Below are 25140 nucleotides of genomic sequence, written 5' to 3'. Positions count from 1 at the left end.
GAGAACTTAAAACCTAAGGTTTGTTACTATTATTTGCACTTTTTTAAACTGATAAGGTCACTTTGAAAGTGTAGCCCTTCTGCACAAAGTAATACATTTTAAAGAAATACTTGTTAAAATTTGTTTAGAATTATAATTTATAATAAGAAATTAAATGATATATATTTTAGTTAGTTAGTTAGTTAGTGTGTCTTCATGCCAAAGCAACAATAAAAAAGCATCCTTGTTAACAGCAGAGTTCCAATTAGAAGTGGTTTTAAGCTTCCAGGAAGGTTATGGTAGGTGATATAACCTCTCTTTACAAACATGCTGAGCAAAAAAAAACAACCCACAAACATCCTTCTGTACAATGTTACTATAGAAAGAAGAGTGTATTAGAACGACTAGCTGTGATTTGAATTAAAATGAATTTTTAATAATCAGGAAAGAGAATTCAGTCAGAGAAAAACACAAACCTTTGACTCGGGATAGAATCAGTAATGTGTGGACAGTGTTGCGAAAAGAATTGCTCTCAATAAAAAGAATTTTGTGACACAAGGCTTGTCCTGGTTATTCATTTGTCCTAAGGCATTCAGTGCACATCTGCATTGTAATGAATCCATGCTCCTTCGAGCGTGCTCAGGTCGTGAACGTGGATTTGCAGCACGGATTTGTGTTTAATAAAGCCATCCATTACACCCGAGCTCAGTAACAGCATGGAACTATATCTAAATCCTAATCATTTTTATTATATCAGCGTGATAACAAAGCTTGTTCTGAGCATAACATTTTTTTTTTCTTCATCCTCAATCCCTAATCATTACCCGCCATGTGTATTCGAGTCATTTGAAAGCTGTATAACAGAAATCAAAAGGCAGGAACTGGCAGACGGCATTAGAAAAAGCAAAATCTAAAAGCATATAAAAAAGTTATTGTGTTTTGGGGTGCGCAAATTCAGCACCAAAATCATCTCGGCAGTTGGCTTCTCTCATTCATGAAAGGATTATTGAGTCTGGGGGCAAGAAGGAGAAGCGGCCGAGAGATGTGGGGGAGGGGTGATGGGGGAATTGGAGTGAGAGGAAAGCAGAGATGAAAGAGAGAGAAAGATTGTGTGATCCGTACATTCAGGGTATAAGCTATTATCTTTGAAAGAGCACTACTGCTTTTACATGAATAATTGCACAGCATTCTACAATACTGGGGGAAGCTCTAGTATTAGAACTTGCACATACTTTTACTGTCACCTCAAGGCATGATCCCTGTTCAAGAATATTCTCGAATAGGCGGACACACTGACATCTAGTAATCAGCTTACATCCTACATTGAACACGCATTCTCTGGGAGATTCCACAATACTGGGGTGCCGATACTTTTACATTTGAACCTATCTCAAGCTTCAAAACATTTCTGTGACTAACACTGTGAGATATTTCTAATTTCTCAAGCAAGTGAAGCAGCATGTAGCATTGTGAAAGTTCATGGAAAATAAATGGTTTAAAATTATTTCCAATGACTGATCACTTTAAAAAGCAAAGCTCTGTGTATGTGTGCATGTGTTAATGTACTCTGAAATTAAGGCATATTACAAATAAATAATTCAACATAAATATTCAACTGAATTGTATTGCTTATTTCCAGATTAAGTGGCACTCAACCAAATCTACTACCACAGCATTTTGCTGTGCCATGCAGATATAACGGACAAACACACTTGTGGCATTTTTTTTCTAATAAGAAAATCTAATATTTCTTTCCAACACTGCTGCAGAAGTTCCCACAAATGTGTTGCACTTTGTTACTTTGCTTTCACCCTTCTCTCGAGTTTATTCCAAACCAGCTCGTTAAGGTTTAAGTCTGGCACACAGCCTGGAGGTAAGTTTTCGGTCATTATCTTGTAGGATAACCCCCGCCCATTTAGGCAAAATGCTGTGGTAGTAGTTTTGGTTTAGGGTGCCACTCACTCTGGATCCAGCAAAAGAGTTATTAACCATCAAGCTTTCTCCTCCATGTTTGACTGTTGGAACACAGAGGAACCATCCTTTCGCCTACTCAATGCATACAAAAACATCGCATGAACCGAAGATTTTGATTCAGCAGTCCATAAGACCTTCTTCCAATATTCAGTAGTAAACTGGTGAAGGTTTATGGCCCATACAAACCTCTTTTTCTTATTTTGACATCTTAACAGTGACTTTCTTATTGTCAGGCAACGGTCAGATTTGAAGTCATCCCTTCAACGTTGAAACTTACTTACTTAGTGTGTAAATATAACATTTATTTATACATATACACTTATGTATATATTAGGCACGTATTAATATTATTATCATCATTATTAATTATAGTTTACAGGAGTCTCAAGCAATTTATTTTTTTTGTCCCTCTTTTTCCCCTTGTTTACTATTAAGGGCAACTGTTCGACATTCCGCTGTGCTGTAATGAAAAATCAATCAATCGCTAACACGGTGCAGGAAATATTGCACTGCTTTCCCCTGAAGGAACCGCCAAGCCTATAACATGTTTCACCTAACAGTAGCCGTACACAGGATTCCTGAGTGTGCAGAAAAAAACGAAGGCGAGAACGAGCAACGAGAGAAACATGCCACATGATGAAGCGGTAAAATTGCAACAGTGTTGCTGACTAAGGTGTGCCGTGCAGAGCGTGCAGTATCCCAGAAACGTACATCTGTACTTGGCCATAGTTGTGAAATTCTATATTTGCTCAGTGATTGAATATTTATTGTTTTTCAATCTGAAGGACGTGATGAAGGCGATAAATAAAAAGCGTATTGCGGGAAATCTTGCCTGTGTGTGCCTGTGATCTTTTTTTCTTTTTTTTTACATACTAGCATTTGCATATCGCATCATCCTTACCTAACATGGCAATTTATAGAATGCAATCAAGCATCCAGATGCCAAACAGCTGCACACACAACCACCATCCAGCTACAATTCATGCATGTTAAAGTTCAATTATTTACACCACAGCTTTTTTTCTTTTTTCCTTTTTTTTTTTTAAGCGACGCTCACTTTTGCCATTATGAGTTGCCACAGGACTCTTGACCTTACTTTTATTTTCTGAAGACAGGAACTCTCGCTTAGCTTCCTCCCGGGTCTGCCTCATTATTTCTACAAATGGGACAAGAGAGAGAGAGAGAGAGAGAGAGAGAGAGAGAGAGAGAGAGAGAGAGAGAGAGAGATATTGCCCTGCACTGGAAGTTTTTTTTGTGTGTGCACTAAAGAGGTCTGATGGAATTGTACTCCTCTCAGCCTGTTGCATTCAATCCTGCAGCTTATCTATTATTCCTGCTAATTGGCCTCAGCTTGCGTTGGGCTGGGCTCAGAGTTGAGTTACACGCACACTTAAAGGAGGATTTAATACCGAAATTCTGTGCATTGATGTCCATCGCTCAGACGCGACTTAAGTGTTAGTCAGTATTTGAGGAACAGGCGAGTTGCAGCTCAGTGGTTAAGATATTGGACTTCTGATCCCTCAAAATATTAGCTCAGAGATGGAGGCACACAACTAAAGGTTGAGGTTCTTTAATAAGCAGTTTTTTGAAGAGAGAAAACTGTAGCACAGGACAAACATATTTAAATAAAAGTATTGAACACTAATTTACCACCTTCCACACTTTTTAGATTTTCGTGTGTATGTAAAGTGTGTTTGTGGAGATTTGTGCTCATTGAACCATAAGGGCATTAGAAAACTCTGATAATGATTGATGTGTGGTAAGGAGGCCTGGAGTGCAGCGTTTCAATTCATCCCAAAGCTATTCGATAGGGTTGAGTTAAGTGCGCTCTATACCAGGTCACTCAAGATTTTCCACTCATGTAAACCATATTTACATGGAGCTGGCTTTGGACACAGGGGCATTGTCACGAAGAAGCAGATTTGGGTCTCCTAGTTCAAGCGAAGGGAAATTTTTACGCTACCGCATCCAAAGACGTATACAATTCTACAATTGTCTGCCTTCAAGCTTGTGGTGTTTGGGAATGAACCACATCTGACTGTCCCAGGTGTCCCAGTACTTTTGTCTATTTAGTGAATTATTTTCTTGATTGTCTCAGTTTCCGAGATTTTGAAACTAAAAAAATGCGCAGCAGATGTTATACAAATGACCACACTACTATAAGAGCGAGGTTATAGGAGATTATAAAGACAGTCCAGGGTATTTAAATAGTCAAGAGGTGTTAATTTTCTGTGGTCATCTATTCTACATAGGAACTAAGAATCTAATATTCAGTCATATCACTGGCTGTTGTATGGAAAAAAGAAAAGATTTCAGGAAGTGGTGTTATTGGAAAATATAAATTAAAATAAATGCAAGTTGTGGATTGCTCATTTTTTATTATAATATTTGTATTATGTTTTCATTTATTTATTATATTTTGATATATTTTTTCCTTTCTCATTATTAAGATTTTTCTTCCAGGCTTAAAAATACCAGATCATTATTACATACATAAATATTGCACACTGTTAATTAATTCATAAGTTCGACCCATTAACCCTTTTTTTTTTGTGCATGGTCAGTCAAACTGTGGTCATGTTTTTCTGGAGTTATTTTGCTAATTATTGTTATTTTCTTTTTTTATTAACTCATTAATCAGAATCATTAAGAACAATTTTTACAATTTAAAAAAATATGGGTAAATGTTAATTAATATGTTCAATATGATTAAAATTATTACAATATTACTGGTATTATTACAATCCTTAGTTTTTTATTTATTTATTTGAATACACTGAGAAACAACTACATCTCCAAAAACACTTGCTGATGAGTGGGAGTATATTTCTATATCTAATGTTCTTTTTCATATTTCATTATTTTTTATATAAATTCACTGAAAAATAAAACAAACAACCCCCAGCCCCCACCCCCCCGAAAAATAAATATATAAATAAACTATAATAGAAATTATTTTAGTGTAATGTTAGTTTTACATGTATTCACTATTTTCTATTTATCCACACTAAAGTTTTTTCAATATTATTATACTGGGAAAATAATTTATTGAAAGCTTATATTGATGTTTATATTTTGCCTTTAATTGTATTTTTGTCTTTTACTTACGTGTAAAATACTTTCTGTGAAGCGTGCGTGCGTGCGTGTGTGTGTGTGTGTGTGTTAAGATTGGACTCGGTGGTTGTGGTGTACGTTAAGATGGAAAGCAAAAATTAATCAATGGCTTAGCAATCAAACCATTCAAGAAAAGCAATACATTATATCCTGAAGGCTTTATTGATGGTGTAATAAGAAAGATGCAAGTGCAAACTATTACACGCACTTATGCATTTGCAGTTACAGTTACGAGAGTTTCTAAAGCTAGTACATGTTACCTTCTTGGCCAGAAGGTGTTAATGAATTTCCTAAAAAAAAATTAATAATAATAAATTGTGAAAATAATAATGTATATGCAAAAAAATAAAAAAAAAGCTAATATTTGGATATACACAGGTAAAAAAAAATTGAGAGATAAGATACCAAATTAATAGTTATTCTAATACATTTTAATTTATTCTTTTAAATAATATTTATTTATATTTATTAATTATTAAGATAAAAAATATAAAAAAAATTTTACATTTAGATATTTGTAATTGCTTTGTTTGTTTTCAAATATTTGTTTAAGCATTCAAGCAATGTGGAGATGCTTACATAAATAAATGCAAATGGAATCTATGCTGCATTTTTAACAACACGCTGAGTTCTGACCCAGAGGTCAGCGTCGCTGCTTTCTTTTCACTTCTCACACAGACGTTGGCTCTGTCTTTCCCGAATTTCCCACAATTCACCTGAGCTTCCGTGGTGCCTGAAACACATGACAATGAAGAGATACAGAAAATAAGGACCTCTGCACCCTCTACTTGTTCCAGTCTTCTTCTGCTGTTCTTCTCTCTTGCCTGGTGACTTTTTGCGACTTTTTTTTCGTCTTGCCTGATTAGGGTCAAAGCGGGCAGAGCCGTGGAGAATAGCAGGCGCATGTGTGTGGGCTGTTAAAAGAAAAAATGTCCGATTCCAAATTCTCATGTCTGAGCTTATTGTCAGCTCTTCCTGCCCTAACCAAACAACACACGTGCGAGCTCACAAAAATGTGCTTGTGTTTAATAATTTTACATTTGATGAAGTTAAGAAATAAATTGCTTTTGGGTTCTGTGCTTGTTGTTTTTTTATTTTTTTATTTGTGTATTATTATAGCCATAACAAAGAAAAGAGAGAAGTCAGCCGATGAAATGCCAGTATCCATTTGGCTTTAAAATATGTAAATGTGATAAAAATAAACACAAAAAAAAAGGACAGGATTGGGGCAATTTTATTTTCCTGGGCTAGGCATGACTTAATATTCTATCGAATTTAATATTTAAATAAGAGCACTTGGCTGACATCCCTTTGGGCCGTGGTCAAGATTGAGTATGTGCATACTGAATATTGTGATATTAATATTGTGATTGTGCGTACTGAATAGAATTTAGTTGATGAAACCATCAAAATCTATCATTAAAGATTTCTTAGTAATAAGAAAAAAATGTCTAGGGCTTTTTTTATTGTAGGCAATTTTTCCTTTTCCACAAACAAACTGTAATGCATTAAACTTTGATTTTGTTCATGTTAAATTAAACCGTCAAATTATTAGTTATAGTAAATAAAATAATAAAACACTTGTCTCAAAACGTTTCAAAAATTCTCAAGGAGGTTAAGGACTGGACTTCATAGTGGCTAATCCACGTGTGAAAAGGATGAACTGGTCTTGATCTTGAAGACTCTTGGCATCTTCATCTTGAAATATATCTGTGCAATCAGGGAAGAAAAAATCCATTGATCTGGTATTTCAGTATATTCAGGTAGTAAGCGGACTTCAATATTTGGAAAAAAAACAAAAAAAACAAACCTTTGATGAACTTAGATCTGACCAACTGAAGCAACTCCAGATTATAACACTGCCCCCACAGGCTTGCGCTTATCACTTTGAAGCAGGGCAAATCTGGACTCCAGTCCACATAACCTTTTTCCATTACTTCAGAGTCTCTTTATGCTCCCTCGTAAAATTGAAGCCTTTATTCTGATCAGCTTCACTGATAAGTGGTTTTCTAAAGGCTACACAGCTGTTAAGTCCTATTCCCCTGAGATCTTTTTGCATTGTGAGTGTGGAAATGCTCTTACTTTAATTATTGAAAGTAGCCGTGAGTTCTACTGTTGTTGTTTTTTTTTATCTGATTTTATTAAACGTTTAAATGATCTCCGATCGTGATCATTCTAAATGTTCTTTTAAACACATTTCTTCCACAAGATGATGTTCATCACTATCCATCCAGGTTTTAATAATGCAGTGAACAGTTCTTAACTCAACTTTAGTAGTTTCAACAATCTCCTTAGTTGTTGCAGGCCAATAATTTGACCCTTTTGAAACATCAGTTACGATTAACAAGTTCGCTGCAGCTGAAACCTATTAATCACTGCAGTAAATATCCACTGAAAGGTAGTGACTTTTTTTGACATGGCAGTGTATATTAGTGTATAAATTATTTTAAAAATATATTATTATTCTAAACTCAAAATACATATAATTTTGTTATTTATAATTATAAATAAGGTCAGGTCAAAGTAAAATTTTTATTTTTAGAATAAATGTCTATCACACACATACAGTCGCTATTTAAATGAAACAGTGCACTAAGCTTTCATTTAAAAAAAAGTTATAAAGACCTCTGACTTATACTTAAGGAAAGTGCATGTTTTAAAGAGACTTCATTTCATTCCAGCTCTCTTGAGTATGAAATCATTACCAGAATCGTTCTTCTTGCAGATCAGACCCCATCTGTGCTGGCTTTCCATCCACATTCTTAACTCCTGTTTTCAGCGTTTGTTTTCTGAAACACACGTGACTCATAAACACTTACAAGGATTACAGAACATAGGCCGTTTTTTTCTTGTGTGTGTGTGTGTGTGTGTGTGTGTGTGTGTGTGTGTGTGTGTGTGTGTGTGTGTGTGTGTGTGTGTGTGTGTGTGTGTGTGTGGTGAAAAGAGATCGTTTTTAGGGTAAATAATACACATCACATATGGGAAACATAAGCCTACCAGCAATCTCTGGAGCATTTTTCGGTGCACCTTCCACTGTTTTTTACATGTAATTTTTTATTGTTTAACATCAACAAAAAACATATACAATATATACATAAAAGAATTGGGACACCTGACTTTTAAAGACATATGTGGTCCCTATACCGTTACCACAAATTTGGAAGCACACAATTGTGTTGGATGTGAAAACATTACATTTTCCCATTCATTTGACATACAGAATAAGAGCCAAACCCGTTCCAGCATGACAGTGGCCCTGTGTCCAGATTTTGAGTGGACTGGTATAGAGCTCAACCCTATTAAACATCTTTGGGATCAATTACAGTAGAACTCTGACCCTTGTGTTTGAATGAGCACAAATCTCCACAATCTCACTCCAAAGTCCAGTGAAACATCTTTCCAGAAGAGTGGAGATTATTATAACTGAAAATTAGGATAAAATGTGAAATGGGATGTCCAAAAAGAACACACATTATTGTCCATATTGTGCACGATTCAAGGTTGATTGTTCAAATAGTATTTTCTGTATCTGATACCCCAAGGTAAGTTTACACTGAACAGTACATCTATTTTTAAGTAGCAGTCGAGTATCAAGGTTAAATACATGAACATAAAAAAATCGATATTAATTTTCCTAGGTGGAAAAAGCCTTGTGTGTGTGAGATAGAAGAACCTTACAGTTGAGTTCATTAATGAATGTACACATTGCAGAATCTGCTAAATTCTGTTTTACTCATTTAATTGATTCTCATTTATTGATTCTCAAAAATGTAACAGGATACATCAACAGGGCTATACACTTTTTCACATGATAATCATTGAAATGTAGAGATTGAAGTGCAATACTAAAAGATCGCAGTTTGCACACCCTTGGCTCTTGTGACCTTGACTGTAGACGGTAACTGTTCCAAACTTCTTGGCTATGCGGATAGAGAATCATTTAGAAGCTACTGCGGGTTTATAAAGCTATGCAGCACTTTCCTGAACAAAAAATATTAAACTATGGGTTCAGTATAATTTGCAATCAAATTTATTATAGATGGGGTTTTTTTTTTACAGTATTTTGGTATATAACAATCAATGCAAATGTAATGCCATTTGATTGAATTGCTGGAAGCTTGAGCAAAGCGTCCGGACTAAGTGTTTAAAATTTATAAAATGTATTTGTCACATACATAATCATACAATGTACTGTATAGGATGCAGCAAAATACTTTTTATGGCTTCTTCTTTTCATAAATTAAGATAAAAAATAAGGGTTAAAAATGAAAGAAGTTGCAGAATAAAAAAAGACTATTTGAATATTAAATGGTTTATGATATACTACCAGAATAAACAATATAAACACATTACAGTATAATAGAACAATAAAAAAAAGAAGCAGAACATGGTTGCAGTAGTAACATTAGAATATTATATGCAAAAAAATAAAGAAATAAAATAAACATTTTATATATATTTGCATCCATGACAGATATGGTTTTGAAATGTAGAATCTAATAAATTGCAGCATTATAAGATGTAAGATTTATGTGTGTGTGTGTGTGCGTGTGTGCGTCTGGGTGCCTTTGCACGCAAGGCAGTATGAGGACTACTCTCTAGTCCTTGGTGTTCTCCTGGTGGAGGGCCAGAAACGCCTGTGGAAAGAAGCCTACATTTACGGCATTTGTCAGTCGCCCTGCTTTGAAGTCTCTATCAATAAAATACAATCTATTGCTAGTTAATTTGGACACATACTAAAAATATTGTCAGAATGTTTTAGAAATAAAAATATAAAAAAATTAAAAAATGCTGGAAGAGTGTTTGAAGACTGCTAGAGAGTCAGCTTTTTGGACATCAAGTGGATGTTGGTGTCACTACCTAGATGCCAGAACAAGAAAGAGTTTTAAATTATGTCTTCCTTTCACTAGAAAGATGTTGAGACCAGTCAAGCATTGGTTGAGGATTGGAATGAGCATAGTGCAGTGTGAGGTGAGTTGAGAGCTGTTAGGTAGAGGGGTGCTGGTCTGTTTTTGGCTTTGTAGCCAAGCATCAGTGTATAGTAAGCAAGTGGAGGGAGTGTAGCAGGAGGGTTGGGGGTGTAAGAAGCTCCTCCTTATCCTCTCCGTGCTGTACTTAAGGTGCAAGTTGCAAGTTGATTGATTTAAGAAAATCTCCAAATTTCCATTAATATTGTCACCCTTGATAAAAATAACCAAAGAAGACTATAAAAAATTATCTTTATCTTAAAAAAAACCTTTGTGAAATGTAAATTTTATTTCCTGTGCTCATATTTACTAAAGGTGCCGATATTAGTGGGGACTTCTTTATACTGTACTGTCAGAACAAAGGCTTTTGCATCCTTCGTACTATATGCGAGGGGTTCTCTTGCTATGGAATTGGCAACGTCAGCACTTCTGGAAAATCTAGCATCCATAAGCTTTCCGATCAGCGATGCAGTTCTATAGTTTATAGATCAGACGTAATGGGAAAGCGATTCTCAGCTAATGCGAATCTGGCATGAGAAATCAAATTTATCCTGAATAGCAAGTCATTTAAGCGTAAGTAATCGTTCAGAATTCAACAAAGAGAGGGGGAATTAATTGTGTCAAGTGTCTACAATTTTGCTTTCAAGGGCACACTGATATCCAGTAATGGCCTTTAATGGCTTTAGTTAATAACAGAGCACTGGAGGTTTTCACTTCTCTATTTCCAGAGCACTCCATTCCTTAATGTTCTCAACCATGCACTTTTTGTCTACGGTGTAATTCCAAAATGAGCTGTTTTGAAGATGTATTTTATTTGCATGCTGCCATATTAGTTTATTTATTTGTTGTTGGGTTTTACACTATATGGACCATATGATTTGTGTGTGGTTTTTAATAAATCCCATTCCACATTTAGTCCCAATTTGCTCTTATAATAACCCCAACTCTTCTGAGAAAATATTTTTTTCTCCTTCAGCCACTAGAGTGTTAGTAAAGTCCAGTACTGATGTAGAGTAAGGACCCATGTAAACCATAGAGCTTTGTGCACAGAGGCATTGTCATGCTAGAGCAGATTTGGGTCTCTTAGTTCAAGTGCAAATCATCTAAAAACATTCTACACAATTGTGTGCCTTCACTCTTTTAGTAACAGTTCAACAGGAAAGAACACAAATGGCTGGGAATGTCCCTGTCAGGCTGCAGACGCGGAAGCCGATATAGTCCGATCATTGTCCTTTTATTTCAAAAACCGTACAACACAAAAACACTCATAAGCCGTTGAAAACAACAAACAAAGACATCCGCTCGATACGCGTTGTCCGCTATGAGTTCGAATGTCCCAAGCATAATCCATAAAGCCTTCGGCAATGAGTAATCCAAGTCGGAAGTGGAATTCGCATATACAGCCGGCGGTCGAGCAGCCACGCGATTGTCCAGCTTGAAAATATAACGACCGACAGCCTGTGACTCAAGAACGTGAGTTTATGTAGTCTGATCTTTCATGAGCCACAGCTGTCGGTAATCTTGGGAAGCAGCGTGACTGCTATCGAGGGGGGCGTGGCAGGGTGGATCTCTGACAGCTACAGACGGGGGCGTGGCAGGGTGAATCCCTGACAGCTACAGAGGGGGGCGTGGCAGGGTGAATCCCTGACAGTCCCAGGTGTGCCAATGTTTTTTAAATATAATATATGTGTGAATTATTATAAGTCAAGCATAATTAGGCATGCAATAGTAACATTTTTAATTTGATCCATTATGTAAAGTACATTTAAGGCCATAAAATGTAGCATTGAATTTGGTCAATTAAAGTACATTTATTACTCATTAATTACACATTGAACTAGTATAGTATAAAACATCATTTAGAAAAATACCAGAAAACAGTCATATTTCCAATTTCCATAGGTTGTAGTGTATAGTACATTCAAGTGTGAATTAGCTGCTAAGCCAGGTACGTTCTAAAAAGCATAAAAACAAAAAAAACAAACAAACAGGAACTAGGATTAATAAAATGATAGAAAGATGCGTCATGAACGACGTAAACGGCGTAAACCGATATACTAATTACAGGCACTTAAATCACATTCCCGATGATTAGCCTAGCACTTAACACTGTACTTCTATAAATAGCCCACTGCGCACTACACTCGTGTGTATCTTGTATGGTTATATGGTTATAGCAAATTTCACATTTTTTGAGAAACTATTCTGAAAGGAAATACTTGATCTTAATTTTATTAGTTAATAAAAAAAATAAAAGGTGGCTTGATGTGATTTGTTCATTATGGTACTGATAGAAGCATAGACGTAATCAGACCTTTTTTTGTTTTACTGCCTTTATCACCAGGTGTTCTCCGAGTCACTGCGAACATGGCGGGAGGTGCACGCAGTCATGGAGCACTTTCCACTGCGACTGCTCCAGCACGGGATATAAAGGGGCTACATGCCATAGCTGTAAGTAATGATGCCTCTTTATTTCCATTTATTCATGTTGTTCTAAGGTCAAGGACGAGATGTAATTTATTTGCAAGCTGTTTACCTAATTTATCTATTTGTTTGTTTGTTTGTTTGTTTGTTTGTTTGTTTTTTCTAGGAAAAAAATGAGTGAATTTGAGATTTTGTGAAAATATATGCATTTTTTAAATGCATCATAATGATCCACTTGTGTTTAAACTCAAGATGTGAATTTCATGTATTATGCAGGCTGTTGAGACAGAATTTGAGTACACAGTCAGAAACAAACTGTAGTTCAGTCATGGATCCAAAGGTCTCTTTTTCGGTGAAAATCTTTTTATTGTTTGATAATGATTTGACATGATCGGGAATTGTTTGGTTCTTCTTTCAGCCCATCCTGGAGTAATTGTTACAGCAAAAGGTCCATAAACTCAAACTTGATGGTGAGCAGGCTTATTTCACATAAATCGGATTAGATTATGGCTTTAAAAGTGGAGGTCATACTGAAGTCTATCGAAGCCATGTCCTTTCCATTTTTATGAGAGCAACCTGTTGCAAGAATAATATGGAAAGCTTACAAATTCTGTGCATCATATGGAATACACTAGATGCTTCAGCACAGTAGTTTGCACAGATAGTTTACTTTTGGAACGATAGAGTTGGTTGTTTTTTTGTGAAAGAAACTTTTACCACAAAATTAGTTGGACCCTTATATTTACTAGTTTACTTGTTGCCAAGGTCTATTGGGTGCTACTGTGGCTCTAACATCATGAAAGTAAAATGTAAAAAAATATATTTAAAATATATTATTTTAAATGTTTAATTAAAATACATTATAATAATAATTATTTATCTTAACACTACAGTATGTAACTTGGGGAACACTTATTTTTGTTTCTTAATTTGTCAGCAACTTTCTGCCAGTTCTCTTACCTTGTTTTTGCAGATTTTGAGGTGTTCCCTGGCATATAAATAAAGTTTATAAATTGTTCATAATCTCGCTGCAAAACATCTTGCACTGCAGCAGTTAAAAAAAAAAAAAAAAGAAAAAAGCAAATAGCAGCTAGTCAATGGAAAAATAGACAATGACAGTGCACAGGATTTTTTTTATTTATTTTTTTTGCTGCTGCAGAGCAAGAGTTTTTGCACAAAGGTTTCAAGCAATGCATGAGCGAACTATTAACCATGCAATCCTGCTATATTAATCCAGTATGTGCGTATGTAGAACCCAACTAGGCAAAATATAATTACCACAATTAGAAGATCTTGGATGTGTCATTTGAGCTCGGATGTAATTAGCAAAGTGCGAAGAACAGGCCCTGTGTGTTGAATTTTTGTTTTGTTTTTCTTTGCCAACAACACAGAAACAACAAAGCCACGCCCCCACAAGGGCAAAAGCATAACCAGCGAAGCACGAGCCAAATTGCATCATTGATCTAGATTATGGCAGGTTTTCAAATGAAAAAATCCTCTTTCTCGCCCTTCGTCTTTTTTCTTCCTCTCATTCGTAATTTGCACCGCAGCAGTGGGCTGAAATTAAGCACCTGTCACTCAAGCAAACTCTCAGCAGTGTTTAACGCTTTTGCACTTGACTTGCTTAAAAATGAGAAGGTGATAGTAAGAGACCTGGCGCTTTCACCCTGTGTAATTAGATTTGGAACAAAAGTGCTGTCAGTCAACGAAGTCAGTTACTTTTTTCCTTTATTTTTGAGGAGGTTTTTTTTTATGCTTTTGAGTAATGGGCAAATGGGCAGTGACCAAAGCGAAAGGTCCGCCGGCTTTGATGAATAGAGCAGATTTGCCGAATGTTTCTATAAAGAAGTCCATTACTAACTTTTACACTTGAACAAAAGTATTGAAATACCTAACTATAAGTATATATGTGCTTTTTGACTATCCCATTTCACATTTAGTCCTCATTTGCTGTTATAATCACCTCCAATCTTCTGGGAAGATGGTCCACTAGATTTTCGAGTGTAAGGTCTAAGAAGGTCTATTTTTTTCATTAATATTCTTTAGGATTATCTTAAGGTAACATTTTGTTATTTTGCCCTTATATGGTTCTGTCTAGAATATAATCAAAACGAGCTGCCTTTAGGACTGGGAGACATTTCAATCAACGAATATTATTAGTTTGTATAATCTAAGATGATTTTGAAAGACACAACAGTTTGATCTTTGTCAAGTTTTCTTGTTATCGTATATTGCTAATATTGTAGCTAATGTCATATATATGTTCAAGAAAGATTGAAAGATTGTAAGAGATTTTTATATTTATACAGAAATGTAAAAAAAGGTTGGTTTTGGGTCACCGATGGAATTTTTCAAAGGCAAAGGAGTTTTTCTGAGCGTGTGTATTTTTACATGGCACACATGGACTAGTAGGTCACATCTGTCCACAGGATGATTCAGCCTATTTATTTATTTTTTTATGTATTTTTAATTAGATAACAAAACATCCTACTCTATTCACTAGATCCTGCTGCTCTTATTAGTATAACTCACTTTCTGTCCTGAATGTTGTTCACTTCTAAATCTATGTCTCATGTTACAGCATTCCGGATAAACAAACTGGTATGTTTTTCTTTAGTAATTAATAAAGACTGATTTCTTGTGTTAGGGTTCTCCAAGAGACATGAACTGCACTTCCCATTAGCCACTGCACCTCACCTAATCAAGTCATGTTATATGTTTGATAGATTAGATCATTAGATTAGAATTTTTTTCTTATTTGTGGTTTATGGTTTTCCTCACCTACTATAGTATCCTAAATATGTAATATCTTAAATATGTAGTATCTGAATGCCTTAATTCAGATTATTTCTCTTCTGATGAAATTCATGAAGGAGCTGAAGATAATTATCTGCTCCTATATTGAACTGTCTGGCCAGATGTTTTCCTTCAAGCCAAATGTATGAAAGGCCCATTGTGTTTATCTTAAGAGCCATGACTGGGAAAATGAGACGGGCTGCCGTCCTTAGATCAGTATGAGCCGAAGTATAGAATATGATCCAGGATGCGTGTCCTCTTCGGAGACGACCTCTGACCCGTTCACAAGATGTTAAGATGAATGGTCCAGGAGGCTCGTGAAGATGCTGAATTTCTGTGTCAAATAAACTTTATTTACAAAGAAATAACAGTGTCTGCGAAGATTCATTCCAAGCAACATCTACACTTCATCAAGACAAGAAATATACATCACTACAAAATTGATCACTTTTTTAAAAATGTATGAAGTATTAAAACTCTGTCTGGCCTCAGCTGCATTTTATTGAAGCAAATTAACAAGTGCAAGAATTTGTCAGACAGACCTCAGCAATACGAACACCGTACGGACAAATGTTTGTGAACACCTGAGCATGAGGTTTATATGTGCTTTGCACATTCCATTCCACATTATGATCCACTACATTTTGGAAGGTGCTTGTGGAGATTTGTGCTCATTCAGCCACAAGCTGTCAGCGTTCCCATTCATTTCTAAGGTGTTCAGTAGGGTTGAGGTCAGAGCTCTATAGCAGGCCACACAAGATCTTCCATTTCATACCATGTACATCATATCTTCATGGAGCTTATGTGCACACCCTATACAATTGTGTACTTGCAGATTTGTGCTAACAGTTGGAGAAGAGCCACACAGGACTGGAAAAGTTAGGTGTCCAAATATTTCTGTCGATATAGTGTATATATTTTTCCATTTCTGCAGAAAAAAAGATACTCCTCGTACAGCTGTTTTTGCCAGTTGCGCTTACAAGCACCATTGACTTCTCTTCACCATTATCCCATTGGGAAACTCCCATCGCCATCTTATGGGCCATTTTGATACTTCATTGGTTCAAAGGAAGTTTGTAAATCTCTTTTTTTTTTCTTTCTGAAAATGCCTTTCTCTCCCCTCTCTTGTGTTGCAAGGTGATGTGTAGGTGATGTGATGTACGCTTCAAAAAAATCATTTTACAAAGACTTTTAAACAACAAGATCGCTAAATATCTTTGCCAGAACTTGTGGGTGTCTGATGATCATTTAGTGCCAAATTGTGTTTCATGCATACACACACACACACACACACACGCACGCATACACCCACAGCTAATACATTTGATTACCAAGCGAAGGTGTAACACGAAAGTGTAAAAATTTGTTTACAAGGACACAATATTGGCAACTTGTCCTTAAAATAAAATCATTCTCAGAAGTAATTGCCATTCTGGGCTGCTTTCCAAGTTGTCATGGAGCCTAATTAGCAATGATACTCAAAAACCTGTCCGTGAATATGTTTCGCTCGCACGTGAAATGAAACAGATTTCATATCGATTTGGGTTGAGCAATCTGTTTTGTTCTCCTCTGAGGTTTTTTTTGTGCGTTTTGTTTTTGTATTTGTTTGTTCATTTGACATGCGTTAATTGTAATGGCTTTTTTTTTCCCATTTACATTTTGGATCCTATTTTGGATGCCGATGCTTAAATCTGAGGTCTCTTAGGTTAACTTGGTATTTACAATGTTAATTATACCATATTCTAAAGTTTCCCTGTGTTTCTGTAGCACTTTTGAACGATTTGTTTTCTTGAGGTTTGATTTAAATTTAAATTAATTAGCCAGTCTACCAGGAAGGTCAGTGTACCAGTATGTTGCCCAGCCCAAGTGTTTTGGTTGCCTGGAAATCCATTTATCAAGGTACATTATGATACTATATGTAAATTGGAAAGCTGCAAAAAAGAAAAGAAAAAAACCCAAATGTTCGTTTCCTGGGCATCTGATTTAATGCTACTACAGCATTAATGCTGCATTCTCATCCCTTTTCCAGGGCAAGAATCCATTATTAAAGGGTATTATACCTAAATTTTTTTATTTAGCTTTAAAAGCTCAGCATGGTCTCAAACAAGTCCTTACACATTGCTCGACGCTATCCATATTGAAGATTGCCAATCAATGAGCTTCAATTCAAATCCACTGGAGCGATGCAAAGCTTCACATCGATGAAATAAAAGGGGAACGTTTCCGTGAGCAGTGTGTCCATGCTTGAGAACCACATCCTATCCTCACACACTTCCACTGGATAATTTAGTCCACAAATTTGTCAGAGGTATCCATGTAGTCAGTGGGCGTGAACGGCGCTTTATCCGAGACGTTACCTCTCACCTCCTCCCCAATCCGTCGTTTTTTTTTTTTTTTTCTCCGAGGTCGACATGTATTGAGCTGTTTACTCTGCATGCCTGCATGCGGAGGCCCTGATGAGGACTGTCACACTTCATTATCTCAGCTCTCCAAGACGCATTTTCATGGGGAAGTAGCAACTGGGGACTAGGCATTTACATCCGCCTCAATGGGATTTGCTATTATTGTTACTGTTTTTTTCATCCAGATCAGGAATGCTAACTGCCATTTCCTTGTTTCCTAGCTGTCTATGAGGCATCATGCGAAGCATACAAGCACAGAGGGAACACATCAGGCCTGTACCACGTAGACATAGATGGAAGCGGACCGATCAAGCCGCAGCTCATCTACTGCAACATGTCAGGTAAACATGTGACAGACAGGTGCAAGCCTGTTTATCCGTGTTTGTATGACACCTCAGTGTAGGATTGAAATTCATATTAGGTTTTTAGGTTACACTTCAGTTTAATTGTATGTATGGGATGTTTTTGGAATTTTTGTTTTCACTTATAGCTAAAGAATTAAGGAAAAAGCTTAATTCTATCAAAAAAGTGTTGATGCTTCTGCCATAATCATTTTGAATGATTTCTTTTTAAATCTAGTATTAAATGTAAATATTATTTGGCAGACACAGAATCACACTACTGTATGACATGCAGCAAGCATAAATGTCAATAAGAAATACGCCAAATAGAATAAGAAGAAAATAGAAGTTACAATATAATAAAAAAATATTGCTAACCATAATTATATATAAACACTAGAATTATATAAAATATTATGTGTGAAATACAATATAATTATAATAATAATTGCAATAGAATTGTAATAAAAAGAAATAAAATTGTAAAAAAAAAAAAATAAAAAAAAAAATGGAAATAGAACTTTAAAAAAAATAAAGATAGAATTATCAAAAAATAGAAATAATATTCTAGAAAAATAACAATAAATCAAATTCTTATGAAGTAAAGATAGAATTATGGAAAGAGAATTATAAAAAGAACTACATTTTCAAAATAAAAATGAAATTATAAAAAAAATAAAATTTAGTAGATTTATATAAATATTTTTATTATATTAGAAAATAAATACAAATATAGGATTTCTATAGGATTCAGGATTAGCACTGACCTTTTTACAGTATACAATGCCCTCCACTAATATTGACACTTTATGAAAAGCATATTTTTAACAAAGATACAGTGGCTGTCATAAGTTTGGAAACATCTAGTCTTTTATTGTTTTTCAGACATGTACATGTTCCTTTTGTTTATATTAAACAAACCAGGTAAAAGACAAAAACACAAGAATTTGACAGTGAATGACTTTAAGAAAGTTCTGTGGACAGATGAGTCTAACAGAAGAACTTACTGTATGTAAGACGGAGAACAGAAGAGAAGATGTTAGCAGCCTGCTTCACACCCACAATCAAACATGGAGGTCAAAGCTTAATAGTTTGTAGGTGTTTTTAGAGCAGGAAGTGTTGAAGACTTATTCCAGGTGAAAGAAATACTGACCCAACATGGCAACCATTCCATACTTCAACAACATGCAATTCTATCTGGACTGTGGCTAGAACCAATTTCACCATACAACAAGACAAATGAGCTTAAGTGTACCTCCAAACTTATTCAGAGAGCAAACAGCAAACGGCTGAATTGTTGTTTATAACGGAATGGCCTGCCCAGTCACCAATTGAAATGAATTGCAAGGTCAGGTAGAAATATCTAGCAAAAAATACCTTTGGCAACGTGGAAGGCATGACAAAGTATTTTAGCTTTATGTTAGGATAAATGACCTGTCCAATGATTGTGTAAAGCTATTATTTATGCTAAAGCAGGATTTTTTTATTTTTATAAATAAAGTTCAACTTCTGAGCATTTGTATATTTGTTTAGCCAAAGTAAATCTTCATACTGTTGAATGACCTGGTTTGTTGCATATAAAAAAACGGAACTTGCAAGTGTTCATCGAAACTGAAACATAATTATTGTCAGAAATCTCTCCTTTCATTCACACTGGTGGTCCGTTCTGCAATTTACACTGTCATAGCCTATGGTTTTTTAAACTATCGGTGACCTCAGAGTGCTGCGCACCGTGTTGTGTCCTCATTGTCATTTGCATAATTGTGTGTCTTTATTTCACTCCCACAGATAAAGCATGGATGGTGATCCAACACAATAACACTGAGCTCACCAAATTACGCCCGTCCTCAGGGAGCACTCAGCATTCAGCTTCCTTTAACTATTCCGCCGATGCTGAGCAGCTCGCGGCCATAATTACCCGAGCAGAGCACTGCGAGCAGGAACTATCTTACCACTGCAAAAAGTCACGCCTCCTGAACACACCAGGTAAGCCCTTTTTGATTAAAGATATCGATCTCATCCACATCCTCATCTTTTTCCAAAGGACAGACATTTAAAAAAAAAAAACTGTGATTGTCAGTCAAATCAATTGACATCAATGATTAGGGGGAGGTGGTAGCCTAGTGTTTAAGGCATTGGTCTTTGGATCCGGTGTTGTGGATTTGAGTCCTGGCCATACCAGGCTGCCACTCTTGGGCCCTTGAGCAAGGCCCAAAAGCCTCCATGGGTGCTCAGTTGTGCTTGGATGGGTGCTTGGATGGTCCCAAACCCAGCAGCAAAAGGTGGAGGGTGGGCGTTGGGCTAGCAACCCTACCCCATAACAAAACTGCTACAGAATCCCAAATGCGCCTCAAAAATATTTTTGTAAAGAATTAAAAATATGCCATTATGTTTAAAGCTAATAATGATATGTTTATAGTTTTCAGCATGTTATAACATACTAGCTATTAACATGATAGAATACATTTATAGCTAATAATAACTTGTTTATAGCTACTAACATGGTAGAATATGTTTATAGCTAATAATAACTTGTTTATAGCTACTAACATGGTCGAATATGTTTATAGCTAATAATAACTTGTTTATAGCTACTAACATGGTCGAATATGTTTATAGCTAATAATAACTTGTTTATAGCTACTAATATGATAGAATATGTTTGTAGATTCTAAAAATATGTTTACAGGTACTGATGATATACTTATAATTCCCAGGACGTTATAACATGTTTGTTTATAGAATATGTTTAAAGCTCCTAATAACATGTTAATAGCTACTAACATGATAGAATGTTTATAGCTACTAATAACATTTATAGCAACTATTACAATGTATACATTTACTTTATAAATGCTCTAGCATGTTATAGCATGTTTACAGCTCTTAATACCATGTTTATAGAATTACTTATACTAGTATTACTACTAATGACATAACATGATCTAATATGTCTTGTGGAAATTCTAATTCTAAAGTTTGTAAAACAATGAATTAAAAAAAAAAAAACATGGAATATTATTCATTAATAAAATAAAACATAATACCGCACCCAAAGGCATAGATACAATTGTGTGCCCACATATGGCTGGAAAACTCAGGTGTCGCAATACTTTTGTCTATATGGTGTACAAATATGTATATTATCTTCAAAGTTTTTTGCATGCTACAAATGGTGTGTTTGTGTGTAAATAATCATAATCAACCTTTGCGCCACCGCATTGCTCTTTGTTTTTTTTTTGTTTTGTCCCACTCTGATTATGTGCCTCGGACCTCTTAAAGGTCGAATGATTGCTAATAATTGTTTCGGCGGCCTTCTGTGCAAACAGGACCTGCCTGAGCACTCTGCCTGTAAATCGCTGCCTATTAGTTGTCTCATTAGGCCGGGATGCTGATGAGCTGAGAAGAAAGACGGTGTCAGACATAAATAAATAATGCCCCAAATGTCAAATGAAGAGTAATGAGAGTGCATGCTTCTCCCTGAACCGATGCCGGCACCTCGAGATGGATGGATGTGAGCAGACAACAGACAAATCAATGCCAATCTCACAAGAGTTTAAGAGTAAAAAGGAGGAAAAAACACCAAAACACATAGCAGTTCTGCTGAGAGTTTCATGGTTCAACCTGGAGCTGAAGCTGCTTGTCCACACAAGCACTTTTATAAACACTGAGTCAGACTGTTTTAGCCTGGTTGATACATTTATTTAAGAATAGGATGCTGAAGTGAGAATTATTTTGCACTAAAGATTTAGCACTAATTATTGATTTTTATCGGGTTTTAATGTGCACACTAAGCTTGGACAGCAGAAGTTCATGCTAAGTGTAATTACTGCTTGCGCTTAATTAAAGACATGCATTTACTGATTCTCAGAAGCCTTAGTGGGGAAAACTTTTTGAGCAGGATGATCAGTGTAAATAATAATTTTGTCTTCTGGGAAGCTTGTAAATATCTTAAGTCACTTCTGAAAGGCAATTCTACACTAAAAACAAATATACAGCAACCATCCTGTTAAAAAATTTACACGCTCCGTGCCCGTGGGTCTTAATGTAGCATGTTGCTTTATGACCTCGAATTTGGCTGCCTTGTTAGCTGTTGTTGATAACTATTTAGAAATTTTAGTGCCATCCAATGTATGACTGATGAGACTCAACATGGCAGCAAAAAAGTAAAGTCAAGAAGCCATTTCAACCATATATAGCTGATGGAGTACACAGTAAAATGAGACAACGTTCCTCCAGAACCCTTATGCTACATTAAACAACATAAAGCTATAAAATAACAGAAAACACAGAGCTAAGGACCAGGAAGTGTCCTCGCCACATAAAGTGCATTGTGTGCAACCTTGTGCAAACAGTGCTAAACAACACAAGACAGTGTAGGACAAATACACAAAACACAAAATAGCGCCGCCAGTAAACCTTCTGTATATTACACAGTGCAGTGTGTAAAAGAGAACTGAGTACAGTAGTGTACCTTGTAATTAACAAAATGTAAACAAAAGGGTTTGAGCATAACAGCAATTGCAGCAGTCAAAAAGATGTTGCAAAAACAGCATGTAAACAGTTTGTAATAATGCAGTAATATAATATGGGTGGTGCTGAGACATGGATGTTATTATAGGTAATGTAATGCAAAAAAACTTTATGAATTGTATGTTTTGTGTCTTATGCATTGACAAATCTATATATTATTATTAAATGTATTATGTAATGTAACATAAACTCCTAATATTAGACTGTCCAATTGTGTATGTTTTAAAAGTTTAGAGAAAAAGAGTTAAGGGTTAAAATATGCATTTTAAATTTTTTTTAATGTATTTTTTTTTTATTATTTTTTTTAAGTCTTTGTCTTAACGAACAGCTGTGTTTAATTTTAACCTTGTCCATATTATTTGTTAGACGCACTTTGACATCCTGCACACATCTGTCTGGTTGCCAAGCATTTAAACATTCGCATCCTCAAGAGAATTGCAGGGGTTCTTGTCAATGTTGTTGGTTCATTTTCACTTTTAAATGATGTTGATCAATTCAAAATAAATGCACAGAAGGAGAGAGAGTGAAGAATGGAGAGAGGAAGTGAGCAGCAGGGTGTTTAAGTAATCTTGCTTTGCAGTATTATGGATGATAATTGGCATTTGCAGATGGCACGCCATTTACCTGGTGGGTGGGCCGGTCAGGAGTTGCCCACACATACTGGGCGGGGTCACCAGCGGGCACTCAGCAGTGCGCCTGCGCCGTCCAGAACAGCTGCATGGATTCCAAGCACCTGTGCAACTGCGACAGCGACCTCAACGACTGGTAATGAAACATGAAAAATATTTGTATGCTGAATGTTTACATTGAATTTACACCATTTTTTTACACAACTGGTTCAAAGAAACCATACACTTGATTTTTATTACTGTGTGGCATTACAGTTCTGTGCAAAAGTTTTAGGCCACCAGGAACAAGGTTTTAATGACCATAGATATTTATGTTTTGCTCTCTTTATTAAGCTACAGTACAGAGAACAGAAACAGAGGAGATACATACACAAAATTAAAAAAAAACACACTTCTCAAAAAGTCAGTCTTTAAAGTGACCTCCCTTTTCTGAAGTAATCTTCTGGTTATTTAATAGCTGCCTTACTTTTTAGCTCGCCCCAGAATTCTTCTTTAGATTCAGGTTCTCTTTTATTTCTTTCTCTGTCCAGGTGACTCAATAATCATATAATCAATAATTATCAATAATAAAACCATTTCCAGTCTGGTGCTTTCCAGAAGGCGTGGAAAGGTGACTTAAAACCTGTCTGTAATCTGCGTTTATGAGACCATCAGTTTGAACAATATTGGCAATATCACTGGCAGAAATGCAGCCACAAACCAGGACAGATCCTCCACCATGTCATGCAAGAATTTGCAGACCTCATTCGTCCATCTCTCTCTAACTCTTTTTCTCACATATTTTGATGATCCATTTCAAGCTTAATGAAATTTAGCATATTTTAGTATCTTGGCTGCTATCTTTCCACAAAGAGCATTCCTGATCAAGCCTTTTCAGACTGTATAAGGGTCAACTTGGAATCCCAATGAAGCTGCCAAATGTTGAGCCAGTTCCTTGTTGGACTTCTTCCATCTTTTAAAGAAGTAACTCGGAGAAACTTCCTGGATAAATGTTCATCAGATTTTAAAAGTTGTATTGGCCTTCCTAACTTTTTTCTTCCTTGACCTTTTGTGATACTTAAAATTTCTCTATAACAGCTTGAATACTCTCTTGAGTGTCCAGTGTTTTTTCTGATTTTCCCCTGAGAGTGGCCTTGTTATGCAAAATGCGATTTTATTTCTGTCAAATTCTGTGATTTATTATTTTTTTTAATTGAATGATGTGAATGAAAGGTAGTCTTATTAGCAAATCCCAATGAATTCAACTAATACAATATGTGTATGTGATACTCAACCATGTCTTGCACAAACCTGGTGTAATAGACCTTTTTCACAGCAGTCAGACAAAAACGCGGATGTTAGCAATTATATTGTTTGAGTTCCATTCCCTTTATATTTAGGACAGATGCCCTTATTCAGAACAACTTACAATTATACAGCTGAGTAGTTTAGGGTTAAAGGCTTAACTTAATGGCCCAGGAGCTTGCCAGTGCTGGGATTTAAACTTAAGATCTTCTAATCAGTAGTCCAAAGTCGTAACGACTGAGCTACCACTTCCCTACCATACCTTCCATTTAGGTTTATGGGAGCCTGCTAAATACTGCCACTTTAACCTATAAAGCTTTTTCTGAATTTTATTTTATTTTTTCAATTACTACATACAGATTTCATGTATTTACTGGTTGTATTCTACTAAAGAGACAATAATTCTAAGAAATTCTGAGACGAGAAATAATTCTGCATTGTCATTATCTAATTGCTGAGATAGCAAATCTAATAGTGGTTTAAGACTTTTGCACAGTGCTGTGGATGAGCAGTGACTGTTTTTATGAGTCATTATAGTTTTTCATGAGTCCCATGTTGGTCTTGAGTGGTTAAACTGACCGTTCTCCTTAAAAGAAATTCTCCAGGAGCTGCACATTATTTGCTTTTACGGCATCAGCTGCATCTTCGAATTATGTCCAACAGATCCGTCTTTTCACACTTAGGAATTTTACACAAC

At 35.7% G+C, this 25140-nt stretch overlaps 1 protein-coding gene across 2 annotated transcripts in view; it reads left to right on the top strand.

Moving 5' to 3' along the window:
- The window catches only part of cntnap3 (contactin associated protein family member 3), a 154657-nt gene that overhangs the window by 99293 nt on the left and 30224 nt on the right, over positions 1 to 25140 (top strand). For both annotated transcript variants that reach the window (XM_083569409.1, XM_083569408.1), the window contains exons 11-14: positions 12379 to 12485; positions 17878 to 17997; positions 19786 to 19983; positions 23139 to 23295. In XM_083569409.1, coding sequence (XP_083425535.1) covers positions 12379 to 12485; positions 17878 to 17997; positions 19786 to 19983; positions 23139 to 23295 — 582 coding nt within the window. The remainder of the gene's footprint in view (positions 1 to 12378; positions 12486 to 17877; positions 17998 to 19785; positions 19984 to 23138; positions 23296 to 25140) is intronic.

This window comes from Silurus aristotelis (assembly GCF_946808225.1).
Source record: "Silurus aristotelis genome assembly, chromosome: 18".
NCBI classification, from domain to species: domain Eukaryota; kingdom Metazoa; phylum Chordata; class Actinopteri; order Siluriformes; family Siluridae; genus Silurus; species Silurus aristotelis.
This window is presented reverse-complemented; position numbering and strand designations above follow the sequence as displayed.